General features: G+C 40.4%; 1 protein-coding gene across 1 annotated transcript in view; it reads right to left on the bottom strand.

Annotated features, from left to right (window-relative positions):
• Positions 1 to 16,820, bottom strand: part of DDX10 (DEAD-box helicase 10) — a 164,227-nt gene extending 147,407 nt beyond the window's left edge. The window contains exons 1-7 of the mRNA XM_083362254.1: positions 16,612 to 16,820; positions 8,912 to 8,972; positions 8,680 to 8,810; positions 6,167 to 6,325; positions 4,763 to 4,883; positions 3,714 to 3,903; positions 1,042 to 1,168 (exon numbers count right to left, since the gene is read on the bottom strand). Coding sequence (XP_083218380.1) covers positions 1,042 to 1,168; positions 3,714 to 3,903; positions 4,763 to 4,883; positions 6,167 to 6,325; positions 8,680 to 8,810; positions 8,912 to 8,972; positions 16,612 to 16,791 — 969 coding nt within the window. The 5' untranslated portion in view covers positions 16,792 to 16,820. The remainder of the gene's footprint in view (positions 1 to 1,041; positions 1,169 to 3,713; positions 3,904 to 4,762; positions 4,884 to 6,166; positions 6,326 to 8,679; positions 8,811 to 8,911; positions 8,973 to 16,611) is intronic.
• Between the last annotated feature and the right edge of the window lie 6,602 nt (positions 16,821 to 23,422).

The following is a 23,422-nucleotide window of genomic DNA, read 5'->3' as shown; positions in this document are numbered from 1 at the left end:
AGCTAGATTTATGGCTACCTCCAACAGAGTTGCTGTTTTAAATGTCAGGATATCTCAAAAAAGGATCTCACCACAATTTAGATGGAGTTATTCCCAAAATAATAACCTTTTTATAAATAAACCCACCCTTTGATCTACAGGCATGTCATTTTTAAGCCAAGGGCTTACTTAAAGCTACACTCACAAGACACTAAATCAGGAAAAGCATCTTCCTTTCCTCACATAGAATAAAATGCTTGCATGACAATGTTTGCTACAATATGTTTGGTCCATTTATAAACAAAGCATGCATTTCACTGAATACAATACAAAAATGTCTGAAGCAGTCCAGCTGGAGTACTTGCCTCTACCTACATGCCAAATTTCTCTTCGCTTGGATACTTAACTGCTAACTTTTATAAAGCTGTTTTGATAAATAACGTGATTAGGTTATAGCCCTGACAGTCTCTCCAGCCTCAGGGATTCAGCAGCAAAACAATTTACATGCTTTCATCAGCTTTTGCTTGTTTTACAGTATTCTAACTTTCTGATTACAGGTCGTCCTTGACTTACAACCGCAACTGAGCACAAAATTTCTGTTGCAAATGAGACAGTTAAATGAGTTTTGCCGCATTTTACAATCTTTCTTGCCACTGTCGTTAAGTAGCATCACTGCAGTTAAGTTAGTAACATGGTTGTTAAATGAATCTGGCTTCCCCATATAGACTTTGCTTGTCAGAAGGTCACAAAAGGTGATCACATGATCTGGGACACTTGCAACATAAATATGAGCCAGTTGCCAAGCGTCTGAATTTTGATCAACCTGACCGTGGGGATGCTGTAATGTGCGAAAAACTAACATGAGTCACTTTTTTCAGTCCCATTGTTAACTTTGAACGGTTACTAAACAAGCTGTTGTAAGTCGAGGACTACTTGTACCGTAGAAGATATTGGTGGATAATTTATGATGCAACACCCTGCCTGACTGTTACCCATTTGATTATTAGGAATTATAATGAACACGGTTCTTTATAAATTGTAGGTGATGGGATTATGTAATACCTCTTTACAGCTTGCAAAAAATACAATACTCTTCTTATTCAGGTGAGTTTTCAGAAAAGAGTACAACATATTGACTTTCTGGTGCAGTTCACAAACAACGTAGTTCTGTTCCAAAGTTGCTGGAGTACTAAAAGTACCAGAGAAGGAGAAATAAACAACAGATAAAAACATCAGAGGGGGGAAAAAACAACGAAAAACAAGCAATATATGTTCAAGTAAACATGTGCCTCAAAGCATTATCTAAGTAAAACTGGATGTCGAACATTTTCCAAGCTAGAGGGCATCCTTTGTTATTGTAGGGCATTTGCAAGAGACCATATTCTCAAGGGCCAAGGCAAAATATAAATGTCACTTTGTTTAGTTACACTTATGATTTAAATGTAATTAAAATTAAATATAGTTCTTCAAATCACTGATGCCATATTATTTTAGGAAACGCCTCTCCCCAGTTATATCTCCCATCCCATCAGGTCGAGAAGAGCATGCTGCAAATCCTGTCTAGTAAGCAGCTCCTTTAGCAGGAGCCAGATGGTACAACTTTTCTGCTGTGGTTCCTACTCTTTGAAACACCATCTCCCCTTCAGGGTCTGCAATAACTCACCATGGCCAACTCATTGCAGCCAACTCGCCACGAGACAACTCGCCATGGCCAACTCACTGTGGGACAACTCGCCATGGCCAAGTCACTGCAGCCAACTTGCCATGAGACAACTCGCCATGGCCAACTCACTGTGGGACAACTTGCCATGGCCGACTCACCACAGCCAACTTGCCATGAGACAACTCGCCAGGGACAACTCACTGCGGGACAACACGCCACACAAGAGCTACACTAATATCAAAGAAATCGTGGAATAGAATCATTAAAGAAAGGATGCCAAAGGAGGGACAAAATGAAATGAGAATGACAAAACTTAAAAAAAAATTGTAATTATTTTAAGTAATGAAATTGAATTGTTGAATTGTCCTATGGCAAGTTGGCCACAGCAAGTTGGCTATGGCAGGCTCAGGTAAGGTTAGCTCTATCCCTGTTAGCCTTTCAGAAGTCCTTTAAAACGTGTTCCTTCATTGACCTTGGAGGTCCAGTGGAGCATGCAAGGTGTTTATATGATGTCAATTTACCATTTTACCCCCACTATCTTTCTTTTTTTATGTCTGAGCATTTGGTTTGTAATTGTTATTACATTTGTACGCGTGGTGGTGTTTTTTGAGATGGGCAACTGTATAATATATTTTGAACCAAAAAAAGGGGAATAAGTGGCAACCGTTGCTCCCTAACGCAGGCTAAAGTTCAGAGCAAGGAAGTGGGAAGTGAAAAAATAACTTGTTCACCCCAGAAATCAATCCCTCTTACAGGACAAGTCATAAGGACAGCATTCACAGGACCTGAGGAATTTGAAAAAGCTTGCAAGAAAATTTGTTCAAGTTGTAATCCTAAAAACACACGCAGAGAACTCTACATTCTGTTGTCTGCCATTGCAATTCTTTTTAATTCAACTGCTGGAAGCTATCTAGTAATTGGGCATCAGATTGTCTGGTCAACCCCAAACCTTTGAGAAATAAAGACTTAAGAGATAAAACCAAAAATATTGTGCTGCTTCCAATAGTCGCACTGTTAGTCGGTCTTGTCTCTTTTAAATCAACTATTTTATACATTTACTTTAGCTTTCAGCTCTCTGCCCAAGGTCCAAAACTTATACATTACAGTGATTTCTTGTACATACGGTTGTTGAAATGAAAAAGCAAGTTCTGAAACAAAGACATCCTGGATGTGCCCACTCCACTTTACTGGCCTGCTTTATTCTAAGCCCAAGACTGGAAACTCCCAGACTACACCATGCAACAAGTAGGTTCCGAATGGAGAAAAACAATTCAGTACCACTCATATTATAAGTATATACTCCCGGCTAGACTACTGCAATGCTCTCTACATGGGGCTGCCCTTGAAGACCACTCGGAGGCTTCAGCTGGTGCAGAATGCAGCCGCGCGAGTTGTGATGGGAGTCTCCCGATACTCCCATGTAACACCTCTTCTCTGCGAGCTGCATTGGCTTCCAGTTGCCCTCCGGGTGAGATTCAAGGTGCTGGTGATGACCTATAAAGCCCTAAATGGCATGGGCCCAGATTATCTGAGGGAGCACCTGCTGCCAGTGTCAGTTTCCCATCATCCTGTGCGCTCCCACAGGGAGGGCCTCCTCAGGGTACCGCCAGTCAAGGATTGCCGGTGGGTAATCCCCAGGGGGAGGGCGTTCTCTGTGGGCGCGCCTGCCCTATGGAATCAACTGCCAACGGAACTCCGGACTGCCCCCAACCTTCGTTCATTTCGCCGGGACCTAAAAACCTGGCTCTTTGAGCTATCTGGCCTGGACTGAGGAGTTTTAATGATTTTAAATTGTGATTTTGACTTTTTGGGGCTATACTTAATTTAATTTAATTTTAATTTATATTGTATTGTTTTTAAATTCTGCCCTGTAAACCGCCCTGAGTCCTTCGGGAATAGGGCGGTAAATAAACCGAATAAATAATAATAACAATAACAATAACAACAACAACAACAACAATAATAATTAATAATAATAATAATAATAATAATAATAATAATAATAATAATAATAATAATAATAATAATAATAATAAAAATTCTTTAAAGACTACATAAGCTGAGCTCCAACCTGAACTTTGCTTTTTCATGCACCCAGATGTATTCTGGATCCTTCAAGCTCAACCGAGCAAGGTCCTTCACAGATTTGGTCTGCGTGGCTGAGAAAAGCAGGGTCTGCCGTTTTTTGGGGAGGTTCTCTATAATTGCATTCATGGTATCAGCGAAGCCCATGTCGAGAATTCTATCAGCTTCATCAAGGACTAGAATGAGAAGAACAGGTTGGGGGAAATCAGACTTTTTTTAAAAAAAATAAACACTATGTTTATTTATTCTTTATATTTCTTAACTGCCCATCTCCCTTGGAGAAGGCTCTGATTGGTGTATAATATCATCAATAAAATTACACATTGAAATCAGGATAATTTAGTATTAAAAGTTTTAAAATTATAAAAAACATTATGAAAACTTCAGAAGATTTCCAAAAGGAGGGTTAACAGTTGTTAATTCAGGCAGCGGAGAACGGGGCCGGCCAGCCCCATGGTTGTGGGGGCCACTGTATCTCCCACACAAGGCTACACAGTTGACCTCTTTGTGAAAGGCTAAGAGATCAGGGGCTTTCCTCACCTCTGAGAGCAAGATTTCCACAGTGCAGGGGACGTGGCAGAGAAGGCCCTCTTCCTGGATCCCACCAGTTGGATGTTTCATGTTATATAGTTGAGAGTTCCCTACATATCATCCGAATGTGCTGATGTGCTTGTAGACATCTATTGTGCTCTGCCCCACATGCACTTAACACCACAGTCTTGTGCATTCAACATTATTGTTGTTCTTAATTCCACACAACCACCTAAACAATTCTTTAAATTTTAAAACATTAAGACATCTAGGAGTCTTGTCCAGGAAGTTTGAACGAGTATATACTTCCCTTTACTTCCATTTTAAGAAATATTCTCTGCATGCTGTGAATTACCCAGAGCACTATACATGGATCAGTTCCATAAGAAGCTTAAGGTTAGAAGGCAGTAGCATTCCTATTAAGATTTCAAGCAAAGCTCCAAATCAGAATTCACACTGAACAGATAAAGGATCAGAGGCTACCAACTAATATTTTATACTTACTCAGCATTTGAAGATTGGAGGCATGGAAATACGAGGTTTCATCCATGTGTTGTAAAAGACGACCAGGAGTACAAATGAGGATATTCATATTATGGATTTTACTTGATTCTTGTTTCAAGTCCTGAAAAAGCAGTTTGGTTGGGAATTTAGGATGCATAGTTTCACAAAGAACATTCACACAGACAAAGCCACTTTGACCATAGCCCACCACCTCGCAGAAAAGATCAGAATTTTTTCCATTTTTCAATAACACAGAAATGTACATCTGCACACAAATTACACTTACACACACAAAATGCTGAAGATGAAATAGCCTCCAGTCTGTGATAATTTCTGTGAGTACAACATCCCAATTTGTCCACAAACCACTGACAGATCACAAACAAAAATATTTATTTGGGAAAAGAATAATGCTTGTAAAGTGATTGTACAGTGGTTTATGAAATCTGAAATGATCCCAGCTCAGTCAATTATTATTTACATTAGCAGTGGCTAATGGGAGATGTTTAGATACAGTATGTTGCACAAGGTTCCTGCTTTTATTGAAATTTCTATCTATAGATAAGTAATACATCACTGATTTGACAAATTCCTTATTTTAATAATGCATTATACACAGATTTTGGAGTGTTCTCTTTATGTCGTGAGGAAGTGGGATTTTTCTGCAGTGGCTCTATTTTATTTCATTTATTTATATCCCGCCTTTATTATTTTTAAAAATAACTCAAGGCGAGAACATACCCTTCCTCCTCCTATTTTCTGCACAACAACCCTACGGGGCCAGTAACTGGCCCAGTCACCCAATGGCTTTCATATCTAAGGCAGAACTTGAACTCATGGTCTCCTGCTTTCTAACCTGATGCTTCTAGCCTTTGCTGCCTGAAGTGAAGTCTGCCACCACACTTTTGGCCTTCCAGAAGAGCATCAAAACCTGTCTCTGCCGGCTGGCTTGAGTTCCTGCTTTGTTTATTTATTTATGTATTTATTTATTTATTTTGGGGGGTGGGGTGTAAGAGATGGTTTGTGGGCCAACAGGGAAAGTATCACCTATCGATCTTGCTTTTTGTTATTGTCATCTGAAATGAATCCTGGAACACAACCAACACTTTCCTCAACTTATGCAAAAAGAAGATAAAAAAGTAAAGTAAAGATAGAACTAGCAAGACTGACTCCTGCCTCAGGGTTGGAGAGAGAGAAAGAGAGACAGACAGACAGAGAGACAGACAGACAGACAGACAGACAGACAGACAGAGACAGACAGAGACAGAAAGAGAGAGAGATAAACAGAGAGAGAGAGAGAGAAACAAAAAGAAAAAACAAAAAGAGAGAGAGAAGGGGAGAGACAGAGAGAGAGAGAGAGAGAGCCTTGGCTCCAATAAATTATTTTTTAAAAGGAGAGCCTACCTTTCCACCAATGATTAGACCTGCAGAAAATTCATGATTCTTCCCCACTTTACGCAGGACTTCAAATGTCTGGTAAGCCAATTCTCTGGTAGGAGATATTATCAAAACACCCAGTTCATCCATGGCAGTCCACTGCTGGCGGTATAAGATTTCTAAAGCCTGAAGAATTAAAAAGTACTGGTTAGAAATTCTATCAGATGCTCTCCTGGAGTACACTTTTTTCATTATTAACCTGCAACCAGTAACAACATTCCCTTCTAAGGCAAACCTTTGAAGCAATAACTCACTTCAAAAATCTCGGCGGTGAAACTCTCCTTTGCAAACAATGGGGCTCCTGACTTCTAAAAAGCCCTGCAGCTGCATCACTTTGCTGGAGCAAAGGGGCTTTAGCACATGGACTATGCATCCACCGGTATCTATTTCCAATGAACAGATGTTCAAGACATGCTTCTTGTGCATTAAAACACTCATCAAATAAAATGGCATATCATCTGTCCAATTCAGTCTCTTCAGAACGAAAATGCACCTGCCTGACAATTACGAAGTTTGCTTGTTTATCAAATTTATGTGGGCTCACAAAAATCTCACCAATATCTACTCTGGGCAGCATAAAAGAATTAATTAAAAAAACTGATTTATGATCACCATGTTGGTCATAAATCATTGAGTCACCATCTGATCAGACTCTATTTTACGACTGTTTTGCGGCACGTGTTAACCAACTCACTGCAATTAAGCGAATGATGCACTTCTTAAACAAATCACACAATCGTACGTCCAAATCCATCTTATCCAATGGGCATCTTTTTTTTTGCTGGAAAACAGCAAAAGTCATGTGCCTGACAGATGCTGCAATTGGTCGTAAATGGAAGCTGGTTGCCAAGCACGCAAAAGGTGATCACATGAAGCGACAGTCATTACTTTGAGGACAGGTCCTAAATTTTTTTTTCAAGTTCATCATACCTTCAGGAGTCATTAAGAACAGTCTTTGTTACAATATATAAAACAGTAAGAGACAGTAAATGTTAACCTCAATATTTCATTAGTCTCCTTAGGCACCCTGATGACAAAGTCAGCTCTTAATGAATTTCTGAGATATTAACAGGAATGGCGCTAACCTCACTTTGGGAATGGGGAGTGAGGACGTTTCATAAGGTGGGCACTGTGGCTAAGAAGGCCCATCTTTGGGGACTGGATATAGTTCCCTAACAGACCAAATTCACAGCATGCCTACAAGATCTCCCCTCTACATGATCTGATGGGATGGGCGGTCACTCAGATAAGCCAGTTCCATGCCATTATAGGCTTTAAAGGCTAAAGCCAGCATCTTGATTTGGTCCTAGAAGCAAATTGGCAACCAATGGAGCTTGAGGAGCAGAGGTGTAACATGTGCTGTTTTAGAAAGACGCAAAACTGCCCATGTCACTGTTTTCTGCACCAGCTGAAGGGTCCCAAATTTTTCAAGGGTAAGTTCATGTATAGTGCACTGCTATAGTCCAATCAGGGAATTATTAGGGAACTAGTGACTATGATCAGAATCCCCCAAACTAGGAAAGTCTAAGCTGTTTTAAATTCCCACAAAAAGGCCAGTGCTAAGTTTATCAATCAAACACTACAACATATCATTTTATAATTTTGATGCTTTAATATTATTAGGTTTTATTATTTAAAGCTATATGTTATTTGTATATCTATTGGCTACAGTTTGAAAAGTAGGCAATACATAAATGTTGAACATTTTAAAAATGGATTTATGCAGTTTGCATCACATGATACAAGCAAAAATAAGCAATTTATGAGCATGATTAATTATTAGAACCCTGTTGCCACAGTGGTTAAAGTGCAGTATTGCAGGCAAACTCTGACCACAGCCTGGAGTTCAATCCTGACAGTGCTCAAGGTTGACTCAGCCTTCCATCCGTCTGAGGTCAGTAAAATGAGGAACCAGATTGTTGGGGGGCAATACTTTACATTTTAAACTGCCCAGAGAGTGCTATAAAGCATTACAGGACAGTATATATGCCTAAATGCTACTGGTATTGCTGTCTGAATAAAGGTTTCTGTTAGAGCAACCTTTCCCAACTCTGTAGATATGCTGAATTGTAACTCCCATAATTTTGTTGCCCATCCTAGCCCGGAACCACAGATCAGAACAATCCACAAGGTATGAAATAGTTGGATAACTAATTCTTACTTGCCAGAGTCCTCCTTATCCTAGGCCAGGGGTAGGCAACCTTGGCTCTTTTATGACTCATAAACTTCAACTCCCAGAATTCCTGAGCCAGCATGGCTCAGCTTAGAAACCTCTCTCTTTCCCCTCAGCATGGCTGGCTCAGTAATTCTGGGAGTTGAAGTCCACGAGTCATAAAAGAGCCAAGGTTGCCTACCCCTGTCCTAGGCAATGAATCCTTCAGTGACAATGAATCCTTCAGAGATTCCTAACTCATCCATTAATACAAATAAGATGCATATTAGCTTATATGATGATATACAACAAGTATTTCCCTACTTACAGGTACAATGAAAGCCAAGGTTTTGCCTGATCCGGTCTTGGCAGCTCCCAACACATCTTTACCCTGCAATGCCAAACCTATGGTCTGCTTCTGGATTTCAGTCACCATGCGATACTGAGCTTCCTGTAAGCCTGATGATACACAGAAGACAAAACCTCAGATTCGGTGTTCAACAAATAGAACAGAATTTTCAATTTGAGGACTTTTTTATCCTTAAGGATTCCATTCTTACCTTTCAGAGTTTTCCTGGATAGTGGGAAATCAGAAAATCTTGTAATGTCATTTGTATTTATCTGTGTTGGGGGGAAAAATAAAACGGTTCATTAAATTTTAAAATACCTAAAGAACATGCCCAAATTCTGCAAGCTACCATTATTTATATTTAAGTATGCCTTTGCAAAAGTGAATATTTTATTCACTTTCCTCTCAATTTTGTTCTGTAGCATTAATACAATTTTCATTGCTTTTAATGATGTTTCAACTGTAATTTTGGTGCCTCTCCTGTGCCACTATGATTAATATTCAATATTGGTATAGTTTAACTAAACAGATTTATAACACACTTGCATGGGTTTTACTCAGAAGCAAATTTCCCAATAGGAGCTATATAGGACTTTTTTCCAAATAAATTTCTAAAAGATTACAGCTATTTCCACATTCTCGCATTGTGAAGGTTTCTATACAGGTAGTCCTCTATTTACAACCATTCATTTGGTGACTGTTCAAAATTGTAACAGCACTGAAAATAAGTGACTTACGGCCAATTTTTCCCACTTACTACTGTTGCAGCCGCCTCATGGTCATGTGATCAAAATTTGGACACTTGTTAACTGATTCACATTTATGACGGTTTCGGTGTCCCAGGATCATGAGATCATCTTTTGCGATCTTCTGACAAACAAAGTCAATGGGAAAGCCAGATGAACTTAACAACTGTGTTACTAACTTAACGACTGCAGTGATTCACTTAACAACTGTGGCAAGGAAGGTCATAAAATGGGACAAAACTCACTTAACAACTGTCTCGCTTAGCAACCGAAATTTTGGGCTCAATTATGATCGTAAGTTGAGGACTACCTGTAAAATAAAGCCATTAGTGGTATCTTATATTTCTGCTAGAGCTATGAGACAACTAGAAAACCGGGAACATCATATTTCATGTTTTTTTTTAAAAAAAATCATATTTTTAGTCCAGACAGCAAGCTCCTATTATTCTACTTGCCATTCATTGTCCTCAATACGGTGGTGCAGTTAAGACGCTGGCTGGCACTGCCGTGGCTCAGATTCTAGTCTATCCGCAGCCATAAGAGCTTACTGGATGATTCTGGACCATCCCATCTCTCTCTGTCCGGCCTACCTTACAGGGCTGTTGAAGGGGAAAGCAGGAGGAAGATGTATATATGTGTGCTGCACTGGAGTCCTGAATTAAAAGCAGGACATAAATCTAGCAAACAAATAAATAATCAAGCTATGTTCCAACAATGAAGTTATTTTAAAAAAGGCAGAGAGCATCCCAGCAGCTCCTAAATGAAAAGAAGACTTGAAGTGATGCACCGATGATGTTACCTAGTTTGGGTAATGAAACATCTGCAAGAAAACAATCAAGGTCAGAGAACACCAAGGACCCCTCATGTCAACCCTGAGCTACAAATATTCTCCCTCATTGATCTGGTCAGACCATCAGAAAGAATAAGAAAAAAGAGAGAAATGTTCAACAAGGAGGGGGGAGAAAATCACTGACTTCCACATGACTTGGAAAGAGACAAAAATTGATGGCCAAAGGCAACTGGAGAACATTCCAAAAGCAATGCTGAACTGGCCATCACCTCCACTGAACCTTATTTTTGGACAGATTTTGCTTGCTTGGCTGGCTTAGAAAGACTGAACGAAAAACAGCCTCGCCTAAGCTCTACTGAGAAGAGATAGGCAACTTGTCCTCAGACCATATGTGACTCTTGGACTCATTTCAAAAACTCCATGCCAAGGACCAGCTGGTCCCTCTGACAAGAGCTCTCAGCAGCATGTTGATTTACAGTTATTTACAGAAAGAGGAACAAGGTGGGTAAGAAAGAGAGGAATGGAGATCCCTACCCACTGCTTAGTATCAGCTCCAATAGAGAAGCTCTGGAGGAATAGACTCAGAACAGAAAAATGTTGGTCACTGTTGCGAAACAGTAATGCTGGAAAATCTAAGTTGAACTTCTGACAGCCCCTGTAATTTTTCTCCCATTTCTAAAGCCCTCCTTTTCCCCATTAGGTGCAACCCACTCACTTTAGTCAATGTGCAGCTCTCCAAAATGAGAAGCAAGAGCAGGACTATACCTATGAACAAGAAAACAGAGGAACAGTCCACATATTTCAACCTATTTTCCCAAATAAGAATCTAATGTCCATTACTTATTTCCCTAACTACAGACACAAAAACTGATCACAGGTGGGCTTTTCTTAGAATATGTACTGTAATCAAATATATATCCCCACAGCATATTTACCTAATCATTTCCACTTCAGGTATAACACACATATAAATTAAGAATCCGTGTTGTAGGCTTATCAGCTTAATGCTTTTTCTGGTTGACTCAAACTTTCATCACTGGAACACAGTAGAGCTCTCAAAATGTCAGTTAGATACAGATTTAATTTTGACAGGAGCTTAAAATAATTTTTGCCTTCAAAGAAAGGCTCTGAAGGAGAAAAAAATCTATAAACATTAAACAAATATGGAATTACGTTCCTCTTGTGCATAGGTAGGATAACAGTACTGATGCTTTTGATCACTGGTGTTACCTAGAATTTTAGGCTTCATTATTACCTTGTAAATAACAGCGATATCAGCATTTTAGCATGGCATCATGTGTCCTTTTGATGTTCAGGAAACAGTGTTTTCCTTTTGGAAAAGCCATTTTTTTTATCTACATGCAAATACTAGCTTATTCATAATCTAAACAATAAGGCCATGTTTTGGAGTCCTTGAGTATTGCAAGTGTTAAACAAGGCCGGATGGGAAAGGAGAAGAAGCAATAAGAGCGTCTGTCTTTTTCTCATGTCTAATCAATGTTTTTTTATTGTTGCTTTCTGACACATCAACATGTATTAAATGTATCATCTGTATCTGAGCCCTATATAGAGACTTGAACCCCTCCCCCCTCCACACACAAATTCAGAGATCATGGGTTTTCTTTTCAGCTCATACCAACTTGGATGCTTGAGTTTTAAAGGCAACAAGAGAAAACTCATGAGAATACCATGAGGAATCAAGAAAATAAACAAGTGAATCATTAAACATTCAAGGCACAAATGACCAGGCTCAAATTATCCTACTTCGGAAACATGATTCGAAAACCTAGTTCTCTGGAGAAAACGCTAATGCTGGAAAGAAAAAGAAGAAGAGGACAACCAACAGCACAGCAGATGGACTCAGTTACCATGGTGACGAGTGCACAACTGGAAGACCTGAAAAACTAGGTTCAGGCAGATCATCATGGAGAAAAATCTATATGGTCACTAGGAATCAAAAACAACTTGATGGCACATAATCCATCAAACAATAGTTTAACAGACATGACTCCTAGAATGTGAGGGAGACATGATAGACATCTAGGACAAGATCCAGCAAAATCTTACTTCCTATCATGCAAACATAAGAGACGGGAAAATTTAGGCACAAATAGAGGCCTGGCATGTTTCCTTGAGCTTTAGAATATTGGGTGAATCCAGCTGACACGATTCATCAATCATGCTGTATGGCTAAATGCCTTTGGTTACTTTGGCTAATGGTGATTAATTCAATAAACTCTATTGTGGTTGTACAAGCGTTAAGTTGTATCTGACTCTTTACAACCCCATGGACCATAGCACATCAGGCCCCCCTGTCCTCCACTGTCTCCCTGAGTCTGCCCAAATTCATGTTCACTGCGTTGTTGTTGTTGTTAGTTGCGAAGTCGTGTCCGACCCATCGCGACCCTATGGACAATGTTCCTCCAGGCCTTCCTGTCCTCTACCATCTTCTGGAGTCAATTTAAGCTCACGCCTACTGCTTCAGTGACTCCATCCAGCCACCTCATTCTCTGTCGTCCCCTTCTTCTATTGCCCTCAATCTTTCCCAGCATTAGGCTCTTCTCCAGTGAGTCCTTCCTTCTCATTAGGTGGCCAAAGTATTTGAGTTTTAGCTTCAGGATCTGGCCTTCTAAAGAGCAGTCAGGGTTGATCTCCTCTAGGACTGACCGGTTTGATCACCTTGCAGTCCAAGGGACTCGCAGGAATCTTCTCCAGCACCATAGTTCAAAGGCTTCAATTCTTTGGCGCTCAGCCTTTCTTATGGTCCAGCTTTCACTGCCATACATTGCAACTGGGAAGACCATAGCCTTGACTATACGCACTTTTGTTGACAGGGTGATGTCTCTGCTTTTTAGTGTGCTGTCTAGATTTGCCATGGCTTTCCTCCCCAGGAGCAAGCGTCTTTTAATTTCTTGGCTACAGTCCCCATCTGCAGTGATCTTGGAGCCCAGGAAAATAAAATCTGTCACTACCTCCATTTTCCCCCATCTATTTGCCAGGAATTGAGAGGGCCAGATGCCATGATCTTGGTTTTCTTAATGTTTAGTTTCAACCCAAGTTTTGCACTCTTTTGCGTAGATGTCACTATCTAACCATCTCATCTTCTGCCGTCACCTTCTCCTATTGCCTTCAGTCTTTCCCATCATCAGGGACTTTTGCAATGAGTCTTCTCATTAGGAGGCCGAAGTATTTGAGCTTCAGTATCTGTTCTTCCAAAGAACAGTCAGAATTCATTTCCAGAGTGTCCTGCTGTATCAAATCAAAGGAGCATCCTATGTCTTTATCAGAGGCCAATCAGATACCTCTGGGAAATTCATAAGCAAGACAGAATCACCAGTTGGCTCTTCCCATCCATGTGCTATGCCAACTGTATTCAGATGCAGAGCTTTTCTGACTAAAAAAACATCACAAACACCTTTGCATACATTAGGCTAATCAACAGGCTTTGCATACATTAGCCTAATATCCTTTTTAAAATTCTGCCATCACCAAACTTGATGCGTAGAATTTCACAGTAGCCAGGCCCCTGTTGGATCCTAGTAGGACCCTCTGGTTCTCCTACAGAATAGGACACCTGTCATAAATTGATATCTCACTGTTATGTCAATACTTCAACCAACCATATTATTTCCTTTCCCCCTACCATCTACTGAATGAATCTTTGGTTCTGGTGTCTTCCATAGGCAGCAATTTTATTCTACAATTAAACTGAAATGCATATTGCTGGATACATATATACATATACATATACATATACATATACATATACATATACATATACATATACATATATACAAACCAGAAAGCAGCTGCAAAAGCTGAACTACCAACATATGCATACACTGTTGCCCAACTGCTCTCATTTGGTTCCCTTTCAGAAGGAGGAATTAAACTGAGAACCTCGGATTATTGTTTGTTTAGCATTACATCTGAATCACACCTCTCCAGGTAGGAAGCTACATCATTGCAAATCATTTCTATTTAATTTTAAGGCCAATTAAAAGTCCAGGTGGATGCATGTTCCTTCTGGAACATGTACATTTAGGGAAGGTTATATCATGCCTTTCACTACGTAATACAATACCCCTTAAAAGCAACCTCATGCCACCTTACTGTGTGTCACATGGCATGAACTTTCAGTTCAATTTATTAAGTTTTAATCGGACATCTGGGTAGCTTAAAATAGCATACAGTGAGGGAAATTATTTGATCCCTGCTGATCTGTATGTTTGCCCACTGACAAAGAAATGATTGGTCTGTAATTTTAATGGTTTGTTTTAACAGTGAGAGACAGAGTAACAAAAACAAATCCAGAAAAACGCATTTCAAAAAAGTTATAAATTGATTTGCACTTTAATAAGTGAAATAAGTATTTGACCCCTTCGCAAAACATGACTTAGTACTTAGTGGCAAAACCCTTGGTGGCAATCACAGAGATCAGACGTGGCAATCACAGAGATCAGACAGACGTTTCTTGTAGTTGGCCATCAGGTTTGCACACATCTCAGGAGGGATTTTGTCCCACTCCTCTTTGCAGATCCTCTCCAAGTCATTAAGGTTTTGAGGCTGACGTTTGGCAGCTCAAACCTTCACCTCCCTCCACAGATTTTCTATGGGATTAAGGTTTGGAGACTGGCTAGGCAACACCAGAACCTTAATGTGCTTCTTCTTGAGCCACTCCTTTGTTTCATTGGCCGTGTGTTTTGGGTCATTGCCATGCTGGAATAGCCATCCACAACCCATTTTCAATACCCTGGCTGAGGGAAGGAGGTTCTTACCCAAGATTAGACTGTACATGGCCCCGTCTATTGTCCCTTTGATGTGGTGAAGTTGTTCTGTCCCCTTAGCAGAAAAACACCCCCTAAGCATAATGTTTCCACCTCCATGTCTGATGCTGGGGATGGTGTTCTTGGGGTCATAGGCAGGATTCCTCTTCCTCCAAACACAGTGAGTTGAGTTGATGCCAAAGAGCTCGATTTTGGTCTCCTGACCACAACACTTTCACCCAGTTCTCCTCTGAATCATTCAGATGTCCTCTGGCAAACTTCAGACGGGCCTGTACATGTGCTTTCTTGAGCAGGGGGACCTTGCGGGTGCTGCAGGATTTCAGTCCTTCATGGCGTAGTATGTTACCAATTGTTTTCTTGGTGACTCTGTTCCCAGCTGCCTTGAGATCATTGACAAAATCCTCCTGTGTAGTTCTGGGCTGATTCCTCACCATTCTCATGATCACTGAAACTCCACAAGGTGAAATCTTGCATGGAGCCCCAGACCGATGGAGATTTTACAGTTATTTTGTGTTTCTTCCATTTGCAAATAATTGCACCAACTGTTGTCACCTTCTCACCAAGCTGCTTGGCGATAGTCTTATAGCCCATTTCAGCCTTGTGTAGGTCTACAATCTTGTCCCTGACATCCTTGGACAGCTCTTTGATCTTGGCCATGGTGGAGAGTTTGGAATCCGATTGATTGATTGCTTCTGTGGACAGTTGTCTTTTATACAGGTAACAAGATGAGATTCGGAGCATTTCCTTTAAGAGAGTGCTCCTCATCTCAGCTCATTACCTGTATAAAAGACACCTGGGAGCCAGAAATCTTGCTGATTGATAGGGGATAACATACTGATTTCACTCATTAAAATGCAAATTAATTTATAACTTTTGAAATGCATTTTTCTGGATTTTTGTTGTTGTTATTCTGTCTCTCACTGTTAAAATAAACCTACCATTAAAATTATAGACTGATCATTTCTTTGCCAGTGGGCAAACGTACAAAATCAGCAAGGGGTCAAATAATTTTTCCCCTCACTGTACATAGTAATCCTTGCTCCTATTTTTTCCCCACAATGACAGCCTGCAAGGTTTATTATCTGCTGAATCTCTTAATCAGTCACTTAAGGGGTGGCGGGGGTGGGGGGTGGGTTGGTGGTGGTTGGGAATTCCCTCCTTATTACAGTCATGTGGCTCTCTCACCAAAAAAGGTCACCCAGCTTTTCCCCAACCTGGAATATCCAAATTATTGATACGTGATAATATGTTAGAGAGAGGCACTCTGTATACGTTCTAGGACAGGGGTCTTCAAACTTGGCCCTTTTATGACTTGTGGACTTCAACTCCCAGAATTCCTCAGTGAGCGTGCCTGGCTGAGGAATTCTGGGAGTTGAAGTCCACAAGTCATAAAAGGGCCAAGTTTGAAGACCTCTCTTCTAGGACACCCTTTTTTTAAATAGTTCTAAATTGGATCTGGGACACAAAAGCAATCCAAGGACGAGGCAATCTCTGCCAAGCAGGCACAGGCAATGGTGCAAAGCAGATATTGATCTTCGGTTGGGACAAGCGGTCCCCGAGAGGTCTAATGCCCCGCATCTCTTCTCACCTCCGTGTAGCGCCTTTCCAAGGCGGCGATTGAGTCCCTCTCCACTTCCCACTCCGGTTTCTTTTGTTTGCGCTGTTGCCGCTGCTTGTCTTTGCGTTTGGCGTACCTCTTCTTCCAACGCTCGAAGTTGCGCACCGGGTCGGCGCCCGAACCCGACACGACTCTCCGACTCTCCTCCATCCCTTCTCGGTGGGATTGAGGACCAGAACACGCTGCCAAAGGAAAAAACGCGACGCAAAAGGAACCGGGCGCATAGGGATGACATCACAGGCAGGCTCCTCCTTCCGGGAGGAGGGGGAGTCCGAACTTCCAGCTGGATCGCGCATCACGCAACGATTGGCTGCGCGCCTTGCCGTTTTATATTAGCAAGAACAATGTTTCTTTAAGGTTCTTCCTGTTGGGTTGTGTTGCATCCAATATTGTGCACCACAGCCATGTAAGATCTGATGGTTGTGCTTGTTATTGTGTTGGATCTGACATATTGTACGCATTGCATTTAATCGGTGTTTGTCGGACTTTTTGCTTCATTGCCCATCTGTAAACTTTTATCAGAAAGTCCTTTTTAATAATAAACCTTTATTGTCAAAGTACAACATGTGTACATTGAGATTAGCTGAGCCTCCCCCCCCCTGCTCTCTCCCCCCAACACACAGTGACAACAAACCCTCCATCCCACCACACTATCTTAACCAACTACACCACACACCGGCCTCCCAAGTCAATTCTGCATAAGATTATGTCCCATTTAAAAGCCTAACAGCCCACGGATAAAAGCTATTTTCCATGTAGATAAAAAACTAAGTAATTTAAAAGTCTCTGTTGTGACTGGGAAATGGTGTATGTGTGATTGATTATCCAAAAAATTATTTTTTTACCCAAATTTGGATAATTTATTTGGATAATTTACCCAGGTTTGGGAAGCACTGCATTTGATGATTGTGCATTATAGATGACTCACACCTAAACATACTATATACAACATATGTACAGACCCACACCCCTACATATACATAACAAATAAATATTGAACACTGTCCATCTTGAATATATAACAGAAGGAGGAAGTTGAGAGTTCACAAGGTTAATGCTGTATGGAATGAAACTATGGCTGAATCTGGATGTTCTGCTTCGGATACCACGAAGCCTCCTGCCAGAAGGTATCATGGAAAACAGGTTGTGAAGAGAACGTGTAGTGTCCCAGATAATCTTACGACCCTGCTTAAGCAACGCTTCTGTGCTATGTCCTGATGGGAGGGAGGGAACTGCCAATGATCGTTTGGGCCATCCTCACCACTCTCTGCACTGCCTTCCTGTCTGAAGTAATGAGTAGTCTGAAGCTATGCTTCATTGTAGAGTAAATATAAAATACAGATAGTCCTTGACTTACAACTATTCATTTAACAACCATTCGAAGTTATAACAGCACTGAACCTCACGCTTACGACCATTGTACCATCCCCATGGCTTGATAATTGGCATGTATTTATGATGGTTGCTGTGTCCCAGGGTCACATGACCTTCCCAGGCAACTTCCAACAAGCAAAGTCAATGCAGGAAGCCAAATTCATTTAACAATTGTGATTTACTGAACTGGACTGATTTGCTTAACAATGCAAAAAAGATTGTAAAGTCAGGCATGGCTCATTTAACAACTGCCTTGTTTAGCAACAGATATTCTGGTCCCAATTGTGGTTGTAAATTGAAGACTACCTGTATATAATTTGAAGCAGGGCTACCTCCTACAGGTTCCGGGGGCAGAAAAGTTAAGGGCTGGACCTGGATAACATTTGAATGGGAGGCCACCAGAAATAGAACTGAGAAATCAAAAAATCATCACATTGATGTCAAACCACTTCCATATTATCACCAAAAAAAGTTAATGGATGTGCCCATGTTATCAGCTGAGTTATCAGCTCTAGGTAACCTTTAGCTTTTTATTGTTCACAACCAAAATGAAATATGGAAAGAAAAAATATACAAGTGGCTACAGGCATTCTAACTTCATTTCTTACATGCTCATAACAAAGCTCGTATAAATCTGGAATGAAACAGTAATTGATATCAGTAACAAGAGGATTTATGCAACTATTATGTCATAACCTGTTTGGAGTCGGTTTCAGCTGAATTCCCAGTGGGCGTCAGCCCCAATAGGTAGACCACTACATGAAATCAACTCCATCGGGTATCTATATTTCAATAGGCTATAATATCAGAATCTTGCAAATCTAATTGTGCTGTACCTGTTTGATGAATTAGGGAGATATCTGAGCCGCTGCCACATGTCACCTTTCTTTTCTGTGCAGTACTTAACAAATGCTTTAATCCCTTTTGCCTAGGGCAGTTTTTTTCAACCGCAGCGATTTTAAGATTCTAGCTGATTCTGGGAGTTGAAATCCACATAAGTTTGCTGAAGTTGAGCAACACTGATCTAGGCCAGGGGTCCTCAACCCCTGGTCAATGGCCCAGTACCGGGCTGTGGCATGCCAGCAACCAGTCCACACAAACAAGCAAAGCCCCATCCTTGAGATACGGGTAGCACACAAAACCACGTACTCTCCAGTCTGTGGAAAGACTTCTCTCCATGGAACCAGTCCCTGGTGCCTGAAAGGTTGGGGACCTCTGGTCTAGGCAATGGAACATACATATCTCCATCAAGGCCTTCCTCCTTACTCATGACATCAGTGTTTTTTTTAAATTTAGCAACTTTAAGATTTGTGCACGTCAACTCCTAGAATTCTCTAGCCAAGGTACAGTGAATGGGCAATGATGTCAGCTGTTTGGGGTTGCATATCACCAAGGCTAGGACTTTTGGGGGGCAAAGGTTGGGTACTTCTTTTTAATTTTTCAATGGATTTTCTCTTTCAAAGTAGTTGCAAACATCAGTATTAATATGGCAGTTGTGTTGCTGAACCATTAAAAATGTAATTGAAAAGAGCTTCAAGTTGCAAAAGAGTTTGAGAGCCCCAAGTTGCTAAGATCTAGTCTAGAAACAAAATATATTTTGTCCTGCTGAACTGTGGCCCATATCTAGAAATGGCAACCATGGTTGTAATAGCAATTTACATATATCAGTACTTCACTTTTTAACTTCAGTTCTGGTCAATCTACAATGAGGATCAATGAGATTAATGTAGCCATTAGATTACTAGGTGAATATTTTTTGAGATCATGTATTTCATCATGTAAAAACAAAAATATGGCATACTCAGAAAAAAATTCTCATGATCTTTTGAAATCCATGCCATGATTATTTTTAGAGTGGTCATGCTAATTTCTATGGTCATAAACTGGATTAGAGACTTAACTGTTAATTCCCACAGGAATTACAATTCTCTGCTAGCAGAGCTAGAGATCTCAACTGGAGATTTCAGAGCTTCTATCCAAACTTTAATTTTGGGATGTTTTGGAAAAAATCCTGGCCATTAAAGTAGGATGAAAACATATAAAGACTAGGTAACATAAGGTTGGTGGTAATTTTGGGAAAGGAACTTGTTTTGCGGAGGAAGTTGTGACATGTTGAGGTTTCATACATGAAAGGATTGTTTCAGTATCATTAATAAAGCCAGAATGAGAAAAATAGCACTGTTTTTTACAAGGGAGATAATATAAGGGGCCCTCCGTCTATATTCAGAAGTGGTAATAATTCCCAGATGACAGCAACTAGTCAATTTTGGCTGATCCTGAAAAAGCTAATGAGAACAGGATCCAATCTGGGTCAGTCACCAGGGCCAGAGGTCTAGTCTTCCGAGCTTTTGGAGTCATGCTGGAGCGGAATGTGCATTCCTCTAGAGAGAAGTTCCCTCAGGATGGGCTCCAGCATGAATCCAAAAGCTTGGAAAACTAAACAACTGGTCTCGGTTTTCGTGCAACATAGGAGACGTATATTTGCCTTCATTCCTAAGGAAAACACGAGAAATCCTAGACGTATATATAGCTCAGAGACTGTAAAGTAAAAAATAAATCTCCCCAAAAGTTTATTTTATTTATTAAATTTTTACACCACTTATCTCACCTGACTCTGAGCGGTTTACAACAACATAATAAAACAATATAAAAATATTACGTGATATGTAAATGTGGAGATGGTGATCTTGCCAGGATAATAATTTGGACATGTCAATGTACCAGAGTCATCATGAGTCAAGCTGAATTTGAGGGAGGTTTTTCTAAAGTTAGTAGTGAAAAGAATGTAAGTTTTAGGTAAATAGGGAAGCATTTGTTTTTACATAATGTAACAGGATAATTTACACTTAGCAATAGTCCATCTGGCATATGGTTCAGCTGTGACTAAAAACATTGCAAATTAGAGAATATTTAATTCCCAAGCTAAAGGCAACAAAACAGTGAATGTTATTCCAAGGAAACATTTGTGTCTATCTCAAATTAGGGAATGATGAATAAAGAGAAAGAGCTGCTAATCCTGAGTCCCTGGAAGCACGGGTATGCAGTGATGGGTGCGGTTATGCTACACCCAGGGCAGAGTTAGGCATGCAACAAGTAATGGAATACTTCCCAACACAAGACTGAGTGAAAAAATAGAGAAATGGACATATAATGAGACTGGGCAAAGTTGGTGTTTTATCCTGGCCTGTTTAACTGCAACTCTTAAAAAATGAATTGGCGATTGTTTCTGGCCACATTTTTTAAAAATTTATTTTCTCTCTTCAGTGGCTGCAGGGAATATGGCAGCAGCATGAAAGTATCTTTATCTGGTGAGTGCATAAGCCAAAATTCGTTATTAAAAAAAATCAGAAAAACATGCTGCCAAATTTCAGACATGAGATATTTGGGGTGGTGGGGTGTCTGTGTGTTTGTGATCAAAAGTCAGGATAGCTCCTGCAACTACACAATCAAAGCTCTTTCTTTTTATGTACATCAACCATCTCAACACCTCTCCCCCCATCAATGAATATGCTCCAATGTTCTACTCCACTGCCCTTTACCCAAAGGAATAATTTTGATAGCAATAGCCCTTAGACAAGTGGTGGGATTCAGCCATTTTGCCCCAGTTCAGCAGAACCAGTAGTTAAATTTTGTTGAGTTTGGAGAACCGGCTGAATACACAATGCTTCTGGAAGTCCGTTCTAGGCCTCGGAGGCCTGGAGGAGGCCTTCCAGGTCTAGAACGGCCTGCTGGAAGTGTGTGGATGCCAGAAGTTCCAGAAGTCTGTTCTAGGCCTTGGAAGCCCAGGCCTGCATCCACACAGAGAACCGCTTGTTCAGGTATTTGAATCCCACCACTGACCATTGCAGCATCCTCATGGTCACGTGTTCAGATTTCAGACTCTTGGCAACTGACTCATACTTATCATGGTTGTTGTGTTCCAGGGCCATGGTGATCATCTCCTGACGAGGAAAGTCAATGAGAAAGTCAAATTCACTTAACAACTGTGTTAACAACTGCAATGATTCATTTAACAACTGTGACAAGAAAGATTGTAAAATGAGGCTAAATTCACTTAACAAATGTCTTGCCTAGCATAAAAAATGTGGGGTTCAATTGTAGTCGTGAGTCGTGGACTACCTGTAGTTATTTGGGATTTGGCAGCTTATGAATTATATATAATAATGCAAGGCTTTATCACAGTAGTTTAAGGTGTTCCCTAATTTGTACATGCTAATTTTCTGACATAAAATATTGTCAAATGATGGTATATGTGCTTTTGACTTATTTTTCCTATGACATTGCCTGCCTTGAATAAGCAGAGAGATCACCCTCTTTCCCTGGAGTAAGATTGGTCTTCACTTAAATAACAACAAAAAAGCAGCTTTGTTGGCACCTTTTCTCCCTGACTCATCCTTAATGAGTGTAAAGAAAGGAATGTGGTCCCAGCTAATGTGTGGTAACCTCTTTATTAGGCCTTTTTCTGTGTAGTGTAGGATGCACTGCCAACATTTATCAGGCACTACAAATCACAGCCGAATTTAAATAAGGCCCACAGTAGCCCTTTTACATTTAAAATAAATAGACAATTTAATCTAAAAATAAAATTCCAAGGGAAACCTGAGCTAACCTGCTTAACATTTTTACCTGTATCCTTTTAGGGATCGTGATTCCAATTTGAGCATTATCCTTTATCTTGAATCCTTTTAATGTTATGAATAAGACCACAAATGAATATGACCAAACAAAGGTACATGCTCATATTCGGACCTATCCTGTAGTGGTGGCAGCAGTGAATGTGTATCTATTAATTGGTGGAATCTCATTCAGTTGCACTGACTGAAGGATAGGTAGACTGCTGGGACAGGGTTGTGAGACTGTTTACGGATGAAGTCGCTGATACTTTATTTAGTGTTGAATGCCAGTTGGGCAGAGTTTAACAAGAGGGTGTCTGGCAGTATTATTTGGGGTTTTTTGTGTGGAATTTGAGGAAATGGATGGGAACTATGTAGCAAGAGCACTGCCACATATGGGCCGGACCCTTGCCCAATCTGATTCCTTCAGGCAAAGGGAAGGACATGTTGGACTGGATCTGGGTAGAAATTAATGCCTGTTTGAGGCAGGGTGAGGTGCCACCAACCCTGAAGGAAGCAGTGGTATAATCTCTCTTGAAGAGGCCATTTCTTAATCCAACTGTGTTTGACAACTTGTGCCCTGTCTTCAGATGTAGGAGATGGTGCTGAAGCTAAGGGAAAAAAGAGATGCATCTTTAGAAAGAAAGTATCAGAAGACAGAGGATGCTGTAAAGGCTAATCTAATGAATAGACTTAGTCCATTATGCAAACTAATCACTAATAAAAAAAGACCTTGGAATGTTCTCAACATTCTGTAAGCAACACATTCTTGCCATTAAAAACCCTTTAAAGAA

This window comes from Vipera ursinii (genome assembly GCF_947247035.1).
Source record: "Vipera ursinii genome assembly, chromosome: 4".
In the NCBI taxonomy this organism is placed as follows: Eukaryota; Metazoa; Chordata; class Lepidosauria; order Squamata; family Viperidae; genus Vipera; species Vipera ursinii.
Note: the sequence above shows the minus strand (reverse complement) of the source record. Positions and strands in the feature narration are given on the sequence as shown.